Source organism: Taudactylus pleione, unplaced genomic scaffold, assembly GCF_031769625.1.
Source record: "Taudactylus pleione unplaced genomic scaffold, aTauple2 ptg000018l, whole genome shotgun sequence".
NCBI lineage: Eukaryota > Metazoa > Chordata > Amphibia > Anura > Myobatrachidae > Taudactylus > Taudactylus pleione.
In genome coordinates, this window is record NW_028284420.1 from 8,109,157 (window position 1) to 8,123,891 (window position 14,735).

General features: G+C 42.8%; 1 protein-coding gene across 2 annotated transcripts in view; it reads left to right on the forward strand.

The window, feature by feature from the left end:
- The window catches only part of ACLY (ATP citrate lyase), a 68,699-nt gene that overhangs the window by 20,053 nt on the left and 33,911 nt on the right, over nucleotides 1-14,735 (forward strand). For both annotated transcript variants that reach the window (XM_088442473.1, XM_088442474.1), the window contains exons 3-7: nucleotides 2,550-2,672; nucleotides 5,052-5,114; nucleotides 7,120-7,310; nucleotides 10,333-10,412; nucleotides 10,521-10,651. In XM_088442473.1, the coding sequence (XP_088298599.1) occupies nucleotides 2,550-2,672; nucleotides 5,052-5,114; nucleotides 7,120-7,310; nucleotides 10,333-10,412; nucleotides 10,521-10,651 (588 nt within the window). The remainder of the gene's footprint in view (nucleotides 1-2,549; nucleotides 2,673-5,051; nucleotides 5,115-7,119; nucleotides 7,311-10,332; nucleotides 10,413-10,520; nucleotides 10,652-14,735) is intronic.

Here is a 14,735-nt window from a genome sequence, read left to right on the forward strand (position 1 = left end):
CCTTGTTGATACTTTAAGCTGTCTTGGACTTTCACTCTGGCCTAACCCATTTGTCACGGTTAACCTGAATAGGTTCAGTCCGACAGTGTCACAACAGTGGCTTCCATCTAGGCAACACTGGTAGTTGGGTGGCAATGTTAGGAATGTCACCCATTCTGACATAGTCCAAGGGTCTTCTCCTGGCCAACTCTGCGGTGTTTATTCCCGGAGCTCTCCATTGGGAAGCGGGCTTCCTCAGCCGTCACGGCGTGCATCCCGGGGACTAGTCTCTTCTCCAAGAGAGGTTTCAACTCCTGGTGAGCAGAGGGGGCCTCCCTGAGGGGATTGATCCCCATGGCCTTCTGACTCGATCACACATTACCGGTGTTACAGTCCAGCTCTAGGAGTACTGAAGCTACCTTCAGTGACTCTTTGTCAGTGAAGTGGTCCTTCCACTTTGTGTACCTGTGTCCTCCGGTCTCCCTTCTTCCTCGAGGTCTTCGGAAGTTTAATTCGAGACGGAGGGGCTTTCCTTCTGGGGGCTCCAGGTCGTCCCAGACATCACTGGTACTAAGATTTTCGGAGTCTCCTCCTCGATGCTCCGTTCCTACTGCTTCACTATCTGGACCTGTTGTCTCAGGGTCCTTGTTTTTCCCTGGATCTGGATCGCTTGTCTTTAACTGCGCCCCTACTGTGGTCCTCGGGCTTCCCTGGCTCTGTCTTCATTGAGATGTTTAGAGCAGATAGGCCAGACTTTGCTGGGATCTGCCACGGACTGTGGCATACATAATTCTTATGGTATCGTACCTGTCGATACGATCCTCCGGTGTCCAGGATTTCCAGATATTCTGGCATTCCTTCCAGCTGGCTTGGGTTTCACCCTTGGCCTGGCCTTCCTGACAGTGCGGATCTCTACACTGTCGGTATGGTTAAGATATGGAATTGCTCCGCTCTGGTATCCAGTTCATCCTTTGGAGTGTTTTCTGGATTATGTCTCCACTTATCCTCCCTAGGGACTCCTGGGGAGTTAGTAGTGGTTCTTTGTTCCCTCCGGGGACAGTCCATGGAACCGCTGGTTGTGATAGCCATTACATGGTCTATTGTTTAAGCTCTCTCTCTCTCTCTCTCTCTCTCTCTCAGGGTGTTTAAATCAACCAGGAGAGTGTCTGAATGGGGAGCGTTCTCATGTGGCTCCCTCTTCTGGAGGGCATCATGTCAGGGTGTGAGTTGCTCTCGCCCTGTGTTTCTTCTTAAAGTGGTTTTTAGGTTCCATATTATTCTGGAACTTATGGTATGGCCATTCAGTTCCCAGTCCTCTCGGCTGTTGTGGCCTCATGGACTGTGGTCCGGCCTCTTTGGCTTTATGTGATCCGTTCAAGTTCCTTATGGTAAGCGGACTCCTTATTGGTGGTCTGCGGTTTCTGGTTTTAACAGGAAACGATGGCCGGCCTATAATGAAATGTTGACTGGATGGCCTCGTATGTCTTCCTCAGGGGCCTACCCATGGGTGGGCATTTCTGTCGTTGAGGCTTGTTTTTTTCTCGGGCCGTGTAACCCTCGTGGGCGGCTCGTCGTGGCGCCTCGGCTGTTTTGCCTTACTAGGTGTCCACGTGGTCTTCTGTCCATACCTTTTTAAGGTTCTAGGCATTGGTTTCCTTTGCCTCTCAGGATGCTTCCTTTTTGGCGACGGATTCTCCTCTCAGCACAGGAGCGTCCCCACCCTTGGTTGAACTGCTTTGGGACATCCCCAAGGTCAACCCTGTGGACCCCCTATGGACCCTGAAGTAGAAAACAAGAGATATGGTAAGAACTTACCTTTGTTATCTCTGTTTCTACGAAGTCCATAGGGTCCACAGGGCGCCCGCCCTGACGCAACTGGCTTCATATGGGCTGTGTTACTGGTCACCGGCTTCCCGTCTCCTTTTCTGTGAGTATGGTTCTAGAGTGTTCCAGTTTTCTCTCTCTTTTTCTCTCCTCCTCCGGCCTTTGGCTACTTACAATCTGAGGTGCCTCTGGCTGGGGGGCGGGGTTATAGGGAGAGTGGACCCAAGTGCATCCTGGGAGCTAAAAGCTTTAACTGCGTGGTGCCCGGATTTGGTTCCCAACCTATACCCCAAGGTCAACCCTGTGGACCCTATGGACTTCGTAGAAACAGAGATAACAAAGGTAAGTTCTTACCATATCTCTTGTTTTACCATATTACATATTATTCTGGTGTGCCATTAATTCAGATGCATTGTCACTCAAAGCTGACAAGTGCCTGTGCTCATGTGAAATGGCAGTTCCACATTTGGGTACAACAGAAACACCTATTTATGTTTTTCAAGTTCTCTTGTAAGTCAGGGTTGCACAAATTCCACTGAATGTTTCCAAGTTTACTGTGTATACTAAACATTTTAAGTTAATGCCAGAACTCTCTGGTTACATTATTTTGGCACATACTAATCTTGTTTCCTTGTACTGTAAAGCATATGCAGGTATTTTTCCTGTGGCTTTGCTCGACTGTATATCCAGAATGAGTCTGACCTTTCGGCCATCCTCCAACATTATGCTGAGTCTCTTTCTTTCAGCCATTGGTGGTGAAGCCAGACCAACTTATCAAACGTCGCGGGAAGCTGGGGCTGGTAGGCGTCAACTTAAACTTGGATCAAGTGAAAAGCTGGTTAAAGTCACGACTGGGACATGAAACCACAGTAAGTAGTATCCATAATAGACTCAAAGGTGAATGCCCAACTGCAGACTCCCTTCAGCATCACTTTGTATCCTGCTGAGAGTGTCAGTTGAGAGTTCCAGCTTATGATAAACATTTAAGAACATTCTTAGAAAATCAGAAAACAAGTCTATTGCCATAAGATTTTGTTGGCAGTCCCATTTGTATTTGGGTGCATTTTGAATGTGTTTTTTGTTTCTTTAATTAGCAAGTGAAGTATCAGTTTACACATACATCTAGTCATTTTTTTTTTTTCTTAATACAAAAAAATTAAGATAGTTATCTCCTTTCAAATTCTGTCTGAATCTAAAAACAGATATATGGCTGTCTGACATAAATCCATTAGCTACATGGACACAGGCTCACACAGCTTTAAGCATGTCATTTAATGGCACTGGAGTAGAAGAAGGGAAACTGTCACAGTGCAGATTGGCTTTGGAACCTCAATCCAAGACATTTCTGCTCACTACATCATGCATCATGTGACTGTGGTTGTCATGGTAATTCAAGACTCTATAGAATTATAAATCATTAATAATAGCCTTTGGAAAAAAAAATCGAAAATATCAAGATTTATCTTATAGCTTGTCAATGATTTATGTTTCTAAAAACAAACCATACATCATATTTGTTTTTAATGGGATTGCTGTTTTTAAATTCTGTATTCTCCTGAACTGGCTGGCTGTATTACACTTCAGAATTAATCAATTTATCATGTCTGTAGTGTCTGGATCTACTTGTTCTGAGCTGTCAAAGTGGCCAATTAATCAGATGTAGTTCGGGATTGTGATTTTGGAAAGGGAGGAGGGAGTTGAGCTGATGTTGCTTGATAAGCTACCTGCTGTCAGAACGCAGCAGTACACTTGGCTAGGGGAAGAAAAATAAAATAAAATCCTGCTCAGAATTGTAAATGACAGCTTTTGTATACATAGTACAAATAGAATGTAAGTATGCTTGCTTAAAGGGATACAAATGTCCCTTACAGAGTTTTAATGTTGATAATACTCTTCCAGCCTTTGGGCGTCATCTAGAGTTGGATGTATCTGCTGACCAATTATATGCAGAAAAACACATAAGCAAAAAAAAAAAAGCATGCTTACATGTGTATGTTGAGTTGGAAGTCTCTGAAGGTGTGTGCAACTTAAACGGTAGTATATGTGCCAGGCAAATAGGTGTATGTACCTGTGCCTAACATTACTGGCTTGACAGCGTTGTTAGAGTAATATGACTTTAGTATTTAATATCTATACACAATGTGATAACGTAATGAAGTATATACAAGAAAATAGTGTCTAGAACAAGGGTTTCCAGACTTTTTTGAATCACAGCGCCCTAGAGTATCAGCATTGGCACCCCTAAGCCAAAAGCTCTGTTGATGAGAAATTCAGAAAAAAATAAAAATGATTAAGTAAATTGTGCTTACCTGTCATCCTTAGGCTCAGTTATGTGGTGATGGACAGGTTTGCACTTCTGTTTGTCCACCTATTAACATTACATTGACTATAAATAATTTAATTTGGTGCTAGGCTAGCAACCGGAGGCACCCCTGCAAGTGTCCCGAGGCACCCCAGGGTGCCATGGCACACAGTTTGGGAACCACTGGTCTAGAACATTATTAATATGTGCACATTTTGCACTTGGAAGGAGACTAAATACAGACACCTTTCATGCAGTACAAATGTAAAGGACAAATTGGTCATGAGAATAGTGGGGCAAAACTTGATATAAAAAAACAGCGGTTCTAGTGAATTAAATATCATCTGGGAGTGTTCAATCAAAAGCAGCGCGATAGTGCTGCTAATATTACCTCCAGTATCTCTGCACCGGCCCTCCAGTACCTGCAGGAGATATGTCTCCACAGCTCATTATGCTGCACTCATGTGAACATGTCTTTACTGTACACAGCTTAAACTTGCCCACCTCTGTCTGTCTCTCCAAATGTACAGGGTGCAAGTCAATTATACTCAATAATCATCATACTAATGCAATTTTGGTGTGCATGCACAGTATTGAATGTCTTAAGCATACATGTAAATTGTCAAGGAAGTGTACAAGGTGGTATTCAAATATTTCAGTGTCCATCTCATGTTAAGTGTAATGTAGACAAAATATTTTATCCTTCCCAATTAATTTCCCCCTTTTTTAATTTTTTTATTTTATTTATTTTTATAAACAATATCAGTAATTTTATCCATTTTTTATTATTTTTTTTTCTATGGACATCTTTGAAATATTTACAACATTGTTTATAAACATGATGGATGAAAACAGACTGATTAAGGAAATGTAATGTTCCCCATTGCCACACTTGATATTTGTTAGACCATTTATATTTGTCACTGTTCTTTATTTTCATTCGTAGATTGCTAAAGCGAGAGGGACCCTGAAGAATTTCCTGATTGAGCCATTTGTTCCCCATAAGCAGGTGAGCACAGAAGCTGTGGAAGTACAGGCTGATGTCCTACATCAGTGTTGGCTAACCTTGACACTCCAGCTGTTATGGAACTACATAACCCAGCATGCACTGCTACAGTTTTGCTATTAGGGCATGCTAAAACTGTGGCAGGGCATGCTGGGATATATAGTTCCACAACAGCTGGAGTGTCAAGGTTAGCCAACACTGTCCTACATGGACTCCTACAGAAGGAGTAGACTTAACAAGTCACTTTGTTTTTTATTTAAAAATCACTGTATTGGTACCAAATGGAAGTGGTTTACATAAGTTGTGCCAGAAACAAGGAGACATATTTTATGTTTTCCATGAATCTAATTGATTATTTTTTCAAATGGGTGAAATCTTAATGAGCAATAAGCGTCACATATTGTGTAACCTAATAGATTGAGTGAGTATAACCTGGAACTACAACTAGCAAGTCAGAATTGTAATGTTTCTTTTTCCTTTAGTGTAGCAAGTACAGATGTAAAATTGAATAGTGAGTGTAGCGAGATCAGATAACTAGGAGCAGACTTAAATGGGTCCTGGTCCTCTTGCTGGACTCCTAGGCTGTCCCTGAAATAGCTGCCTCTGTCTTTTTAAGCTACAGGAATAAATATCACTCTGGTAGAAGCAGATATGAGTGCATATAAGCCTTATTGAATAAATTGATAAGTGACCCTTACACAGCGAGTTTAAGGGGATGTAGTTATGATCCTGGCACTCAGAATGCCGGTGGTGGAATCCCAACACCAATCAGAATCCCGGCGCCAGCATCCCGAAGGTAAGTAATGGGGTTGGGGGGAGAGTTTATTTGATCGGCCAATATATTGGTTTAGGCTGTGGGCAGGAAGGATTAGGGTACTTGCCAGTAGCTGTCGGCATTCTAATCCAGTCTGGATTCTTAGCGCTGGGATCCTGAGCGCCCGAATCCAGTACCCAACCCAGAAGACCTTCTGCAAGACAGGCAGATGGCGCCATATCCTATTAAACTCGCAGTTTACACCTAGAACAATAGCCCGCTAGCGAACTAAAGAGAAGCAGACATGTTACAAATGTCAAGTAGTGTTCATTCTAGCACCAGTCACAACCTGTGCAGTTCCTCTTTCCTGCCTGGGGTGTCGCTCTCCGCACTGGTGCTTCTAGAACAGTCTGGTCTGTATCTCAGCAGTTTGTTGCATTAGATGAGTCTGCTAAAAGCACCAGAGCAGAGAGCTAAAACCCCAGGCAGGAAAGAAGAACTGCACGGGTTGTGACTGTATTCATTCTAGCACCATGCACCTATCAAGGGGTTATTCAGCTAGAAATACATAGTGTTTTTTTTTTTTTTAATCATTTTGTGCAAGTAGCACTTGTGCTATTACTTACACCAACCAAGTATTAAATTCACTTTGACCTACCTAGTAAAGCAGCCACTATCTGGTTGGCTGTTTGGATTTTGGGGTGGACCTTAGTGTGGTGTTTTGCCACTTGCTGTTTTCCCTCTGGTGACCAGTTATATTCTGTATATTGGTGAACACTGTGCTATTTATCCCATGTTGTTTGTTTTGGAGCAAATCTAATCTAAAACTGTGACTGCACACATTAGGATTTATATTCTAAAATGGTGACGATGATGTACTGTAAGTTAGAATAAGATGGCTGGTATGGACTACTAGATATCACATTCTGTTTTATTATGATGTAACTGCAGCCTTCTCACAGTGAATACAGCCATTTTGTGGGCTGGGCCAATGTTTACGAGAATGCAGACTATTCATTCACCTGGAATGGTCACTGAGGCACGTGTCGGCGACCATACTTGTGGCCACTGAAATTTGTCAAGTCTGTTTGTGTTTTAATTATTTTTCTAATATTTGAGCTTTTTGCAAATGACTGTTTTGCATCCTTTATTAAGTAAGTAAATGGACGGACTGAAGTCAAATATTTCTGTATATGTTTATGGATTACTGCTGCTGTATGGAGCTTTACTAAAGCCTTCTTGTTTGCCTTGCAGGAAGATGAGTTCTATGTGTGTATCTATGCAGCCCGGGAGGGCGACTATGTACTTTTCCACCATGAAGGTGGTATGGATGTCGGAGATGTGGATTTGAAGGCCCAGAAATTTCTGGTTGGTGTGGGGGATCGCTTGACAGAGCAAGATGTGAAGACAAACCTGCTAATCCATGTAGCCCCAGCTAAGCAAGAGTGAGTGAAGTATGGCAGCTGAGTGCCATTGTCTCATTTGTTTTAAACTCATTCCCACACTTGTCCCTACCTTGTATTAAGTCTTCACATACCTCCTTAGAGCATGTTAATTCTGGTAAAGATGGCCTACAAAAAGATAAGGTAGCCATTTTGTGGGCTGAACAAAAATACATTTAAGTGCAGCCTATGCCTTACTGATGTCCATTTCTAGTGAATTCATAGATTGAATAAGCAGAGTAGAGTGTTTGGTCCCTGCTGTGTGTAAATGCCCTTATACTGATAAATCATTATCTGACTGGTTGCCATAGGCAACTCATTGCTATAACTTGCACCATGTGATGGCCATGAAGAGCGGCTTAAGCATTGCTCCTGCTTTGTTGATGTGATAGAACAATAGTTGTGCTTGTGCTCTGCAGCTAAGAAATCCATACACTGTTTGCTCTATATTCTTACCCACTTTCCTCTGTGGGTCTATACATGCTATAATCTAAAAAAAAAAAAAAAAAAAAAAAACCCCCAGCTCTTTTATTCCCCTTTTACTAATGGATTTTCTCTCTAGGCTAAACATTCGCGTTGTGTACTTAGCAATGTATTATTTCTCCTCTGTTGCTAGTGTATACTACTTGGTCCCCATCTTTTATATTCTGTAGAAATGTATCTGTCACTAGAAATATTCAAAAACACAGACCTGCATAATGATAATTAGAACTGATGCTTCACTACACTACTGTCCATGAATTCTGAATGTGAGCTGACTCTCTGCTTAACGTTAAGATGTAACCACAGATGTAAGTTAGTGATCCCTAATAATACATATAAAAATTGTACATAGCAAGCCAATACATATGACAAGGCATAATGGATCAAGAACTAGATGTATCAGACCGTAGAGAGATAAAGTACCAACCAATCTGCTCCTAACTGTCATTTTACAGGCTGTGTTGAAAAATGTCAGGAGCTGATTGGTTGGTACTTTGTTTCTCTCCAAGGCTTGATACATCTCCCCCCTAGTATCGAAGGAGCTTGCTTGTCAGAATGGAAAGAATCTGGTACAAGCCAATGTTAGTGCTGGCATTAGTGGAGGGTAGTTAAACAAGACAAACTCTGTGCACAGATGATAAAACTTACTATACACAAGTAATAGTAGTAGAAAGATGAGATAACTGGTACATACTGTACCACGATTATCTGACGAGGGAAACCGGGTGCTACTCTGTGTAAATAGCCAAGTGCTTCCTATGACTAGCCACTGATTACAAATTCTAGGGTAATTAGAAACCATAGGGAGTAGTTTCTCAAGTACAGCTCAGAGGATAATTGTTTCACTGGCAGATAGACAAGCAATGCAATGGACCAATGCAGTCCAGTTTTGGAGACCCCTCACACCAAGGTGGTGAACATGTGAGCATTGTTGTATCAAAGCAACTGACTATGATTCCATGTTGGCCTGATATTGGGGGAAAAAAACTTTATATAGAACTGACAATTCTGAACGTATGCGGCCTATAGGTTCACATGCTCACATCATTGGGCTTGATTCAGAGGTGGACGCAATATCGATGTCGGACGTAGTGGAGCGATTTTAATTTTTTTTGCTACTGCGCTTGCACCAAAGCTGCCCTGTACACACAGCGATGGATTAGGGATGGCGGACGCAGTGAGGATTTATTCGCAAAGTGAGTGACAGGTAGTCAGCGTTTTAATGAGGTAACTGAGGGCTACAAGAAAGACAGTTTTCTGGCCGTGCCCTAGTGAGCCTCAGCGTAATCGTATGCAGTTAGAGAGCCCCAACCTCCTAGGTGAGACGGACATTCAGAGATAGTGTGGGGTTGCTCAGATGTTTTCTGTATGTAAGCAGCGGATGTGAGACACTGGAGGTGGGCGTCTCTGTGCTCGTGTGTATTTATCAGATTGTTTACACCTCTTTCATTGAATGAGCAATTAATTGAATTGAATATAGTCCATGTACTAACAAAGTACAAATACACCAATGCTGCACTTGAATGCAAAATTTACACTGGACAACCACAACAAATTAGCAATTGACTTTTGTTTAATGCAAATAATAGATAGTAAGGCTTTGCTACAAAGTATAAATGGTCTCTTGAGGTGTCGCTCACCTACTCTTGTTTTATTTCATCCTTATTTACAGGTGTGTGCATAGAGGTGTCAGGGAGTGCAAAGTTGGATGAATAGTTCGGCGGCGAAATATCAAAACTTCTAAAGAGTGGAGAAGTTGCCCATAGCAACCAATGGGCTTATAGAATGCACTTGATGATTGCTAGGGGCAGATTCTCCATTCTTTTGAAGGTTTGATACATTTCCCCCCATTTTTTTTTTTTTTTTTTAAATGTTGAGTAAACGTGGGTGAGAAAAAAAGGTGTGTGTGTGTAATATAAATATATATATATATATATATATATATATATATATATATATATATATATATTCCTGCAAAATGACTTGTGTTTTTTTTATGGCCATTATGTTGATAATCCAAACTTGTCCCTAGTCTTTTAATGGGATGCATTTTGCACTTTCCTCTTGCACATTTTTGGGAATTGTGCATTACTAAGTGTACTTAAACCAATAACCTTTAAATACACAAAGTACAACATGTAATGAGAGTAGTGCTAATACCCTCTCACTCCCCATACATCTAAGCGGTATTTTAGAAAAATATCAAAAGTTTAAATTATTGAAGGAGTGGTCCTGAAGTGATAGGAGATGGATTTTGTAATGTTTTACTGTCTGTAGTATGTGCTTTTTATAGAATATCCAGCAACATGCAAATATAGGAGCAGATTTTACGTTTTTGTTTCCTAGAAGTGAAAGTGCATCTAAAGCAAATGATTAGCTCAGTGCAAATTTTATGTCTAAAAGCAATATTGTAAATAGTCCTAAAGCATCAGACCTTTGCATTAATTGTCTGACTTGCACCAGATTGGCATTTAGCAAACAGCTTTGATCAATGACTATCAATATATCTTCCATATTAACAAATGCTTAATATTGTCTGTAGGGTCCTTGCCAGCTTCATAACTGGCTTATTCAACCTCTATGATGACCTGTTCTTTACCTACTTGGAGATCAACCCCTTGGGTAAGTAATATGATGTGTATCTAATCTCCAGAGATTGGTTTGAAGTTTGTCTATTTTAGTGATTTTATTTTATTTCACCTTACATGTTCTCTGCCACTCTCCTTCAAGTTGTGACCAAGGATGGCGTGTATGTTCTGGATATGGCAGCGAAGATTGATGTCACTGCTGACTACCTCTGCAAAGCTAAATGGGGCGATGTAGATTTTCCACCTCCTTTTGGAAGAGAAGCTTATCCAGAGGTAAGTGGCTCAGTCGCAAAAAAAGAAGAAAAACTTGAATTGTATATGGCTGTTTTTTTATGCATCTGGGAAAATCTCCAATCTGTTTTACATTTTATGTATGTGATTGTGTAGTAGGAAAATTAGACTTATGTACTGTATTAATGTTTTACTTCTATTTTGTAAAATCTATTCTGAGGGGGACAGCCTGCAGCTAGCGCAGTTACATTTAGCCTACAGTGGATCTATTGGTGCTGATGTGTGTTTGGCATTGACTTGGGAACTTTGCTATGCCCCCACGTAGATTTAAAAATAATCTTTTTATTGAATTTTCAATATAGATTACAAAATAAGTATATGGCATACACTTCAACTCAAAGAAGTCATAGTAAGTCATGAACACATAAAATAACAAATGTGTAACAATAAAAACAAATAAGAAAAATGGAACACACAACATAAGAAAATTTCGTAAACATAACTAAGTGAGGGAATTTCCTATAGGTACAATTTGCAGCCATGAAGGAAACAAACCTGTACATAAACGAAAAGAAAATGGTGGATATCAGAAAGAGAGAAAGAAAGGTGAGGGTGAGGGGGGGGCGCCGCAAGAGAGAAAGGAACTGTGGGTGCATACGGTCAATTAGGTAAGGGTCTTATTCAGCAGAGCACATGCAGGACTGGTCCTACGTGACTGGACGCAGCGCGGCAGCAGTCTGTCAGTGATTTGAAGGAAACCCTACTTATTAAGAGACTAATCTATGAGGACAGGTCAGGTGAAATCCCTAAGAGTCTTAATGGACTTAATGGGTGGGAGAGAGAGAACAGGAAAAAGTATTAGTTGCATGAACTCAAACGACTTTAGGGTACATTAGGGAAATTTCTGTTGCAAGTCAGGGAGTGAGAGCCATCGTGTCGTCTTGGCAAGGCATTTAAGATCCAGTAGAAGAAGTGTAAAGAAAGTCAATTCTGGAGGAAAGTGAGATTATCCCAAATAGTAATCCAGGGAGAGCCCTGAGTTGTGAGAATCACCTTGAGCGAGTAGCTAGCAAGTATCTTTAAGTGCACCCACAAACATGAGAGCAATGTAAAGGTGGGTGGTCTGTCTTTTGTGTAGGAGCTAGAAGTAGGACTTAAGGGGCCTGTCCATTACCCGACTTTGTGAACAGTCCGACCAAAATCGGGAGGTTTTGGTCGCATTGTTCATAAAGTCAGGTAATAGATAGCCGGCAAGGACCAGCGATGCGCATGCACGCTGAGTCCTTGCCGTGCCCGTCAACCTGACTTGGCTCGTCAGGTTCAGCATGTTCAGGGATAGGTCGGGCTCCTTCACTGAATGACATTCAGTGAACACCGTTCAGTGCGGTGCCCGTACCTCTGCGAACTGAAGGTCTGAACACTAAACGTTCGGACTTTCAGGTCTCCTAATGGATAGGCACCTATAGATTGTGTCTATATATGAAATTAGCCCCCACGTCAAGCCCACGTTTTCCCCCACCCCTGGGGTGGGGAAAAAGCAGCCACTATTTGTATATAAAGTAGGTGATCTTAGAAGCTGATTAAAGGTAGATACACACGGTATGATGTGCTCAACGATGCGATATCGTGAGCAATCAATCTTGAACTCTCCCCGACACTCCAGGACACGATTTGCAGCAAAAGCTGCACCATGTGTCACAACGGGATGTAGTCAGGATGCCGGCGGAATCCCCACACTGAAAACCCAGCATGTGACTAAAGATAGGCGTTTAAATACCGATGCCTATCATTAGCCCCACGCCGAAGACCCGGCATACCGAATGTAGGTTAGCCGGGTGTTGGGACTTGTTAGCTGCGGGAGGAGGCTTAGGTTTAGGCACCCCTGTGGGTATTTTATGTTGGGTATCCCCCCAGGAGGGTCAGCTTTGGGTGCAGGGAGGGGGGGGCGTTAGTCATCACGGGGGGGACTTAAGGTTAGCCACGACTCCCGGAGTCTTAGGGTTAAGCACCCCCAAGAGAGGTTTAAGGGGGGGAAGAGAGGGGAGGGTTAAATATATTTACCAGCCAGCGTCGGGATTATGATCTGTCGGGCTTTCAAGCCGTTGGTATTTCACACCCAACCCGTCACAAGATCTATCGTGCATGATCGCGTCACAAGATTCCCCCCCCCCCCTCAACCAGCCCCCAGGCTTTGGAGAACCAGTACTGGTTGTGCTGAATACAGGGGAGAAACGACGTAGGGGGTTTATTTTTATCCTCCCTTTTTTTTTTTTTTTTTTAATGAGATGCATGGACGGATCTTACTGTCTTTTAACACAGTTGCTTGGTGCATGGATCTCACTGACTCATAATTTGAATGTCGACAAAACTGTGTGTCCTGGCGATGCAGCAGTGTCTTCTTGGCCCGGCGGTCATCTGATCCAGTGGCAGAGAGAGTACCCTGCTCCCTAACCTTTCACCTAGTGTCTAAACCTCCCCTCCCACAGCCTTTGTGAATTTGTCAACATGGTGCATCCCATCATACACAGGCTGGGTAACGTGATTCACGATTTGGTTCAGATCAGCAGAAGATCATTCACAAATAGGAAGATCTTTTAGTCCATGGATATAAGGGGATAGTCTGATGTAATTATCTTTTTTAAATGTGCAACCTGGGGGAATGAAGGGGTAGAGAACTGTAAAAGGCAGTTCAATGGGCTGTGACCTGATTTTGAAGGTAGCATATAGGTGGTGTATCAGCCAATTACCAGATGTGGAAGAAACAACCAAGTTCTCTAAACCTTATCTTGATTCGTGGGATATGTGGTCTTTGGGCCTGATTCAGACCCACTCGCGAGCGGCTGTCCGCTCGCAAGTGGGTCGATGGTGTGAACTGAGCATGCGCACGACGGAGGGAGCTCCGTCGTGCGCATGCGCGAGACGCGACGAGCGAAGGACTTTCCTTCGCTCGTTGTGTCTGATCAAAGGGGGCGTGCTGTCGATGTTGTTTGACAGCACGCCCCCTTTGGTGGGCATGCCAGGGGCGTGCCTCCCAGACGGGGGCGTTCCCAAGGGAACGCCTACCGTCAGAAGCCGGCCCACTGACATCACTAGTGATGTCAGTGGCAGTGATTTTGGCTCTGATAGAGCCAAAATCACTCCAGGGCTTGTGGTCGAAAAACCCGACCACAGGCTTCTGGTCGCACTGGCGATGGTCAAGACCATCGCGACCATCATCCTGCACGCTCGTATGTGCTGTGGGTGGTGACCCACAGCTATACGAGCATCCAGGAGGACGCTCCATTTTTATGGAGGATGGCCCTCATTCAGAGCGAGCGCTCTGCTCAGAGCGTCCGGCTCTGAATGAGGGCCTTTGTTTGCTACAGATATATACAAATAGCAGGGAAAAAAATTCACAGGCTGGAAAAAAAATTGTTCTCTTTGTACATTCAGAAAATGTGCCTAGAACCCTGCAGTCATTCTTCTTATGGAGGTTTTGTATGGATGCCAGGAGCTTGTGCAATTCAAATGCCAATGTCGCTGATTTAATTCAATTTCCTTATTTTAATAAATTGCTGTAAAAGGATTGTCCCCAGAGATCTGTTTTATGAAGGTTGCCGCAAGGTGATTAGACTCTAAAAGAAACTCCTGTATGCTGCTACTGAACTGCAAAACAAGTGATGTTTCTTGTCTGTAATAAATAAAGGATTCCTGACTGCAAATCCATATTTTGTATTTCTCTTGCAGCAAGGCTGGGGAACACTGGACCATGGGATTGTAGGTTGGGGCTGGAGCTGACACTTAAATGAAACTGTAGCTTTTAAAACCTATGCTCCTTCCCCCTACAATCCCACACTTCCAGTGTTCTTTAAGTGCCTGAGGAGTAGGGCACGTTGTTAGGGGGCTGCTACGCAGCTCTTTGCTGTAGTTTTAGTTTTGTATTTCTTTGTACATTTTTTTTAAGATCGGTTTTTTTGCCTCTGGCAGCACCCACTATGGGCTTATCTGCGGTCAGGCAGTCTGACCGTTCCCTCCCCTAAGGGCGGCTTTTGAACGTCCCATGATCCAGTGTTCCCCAGCCTTGCTGCAAGAGAAAATAGAATTTTTAGTCAACTTATCGTTGAATCCTTTTCTCTTAAGCAGGCTG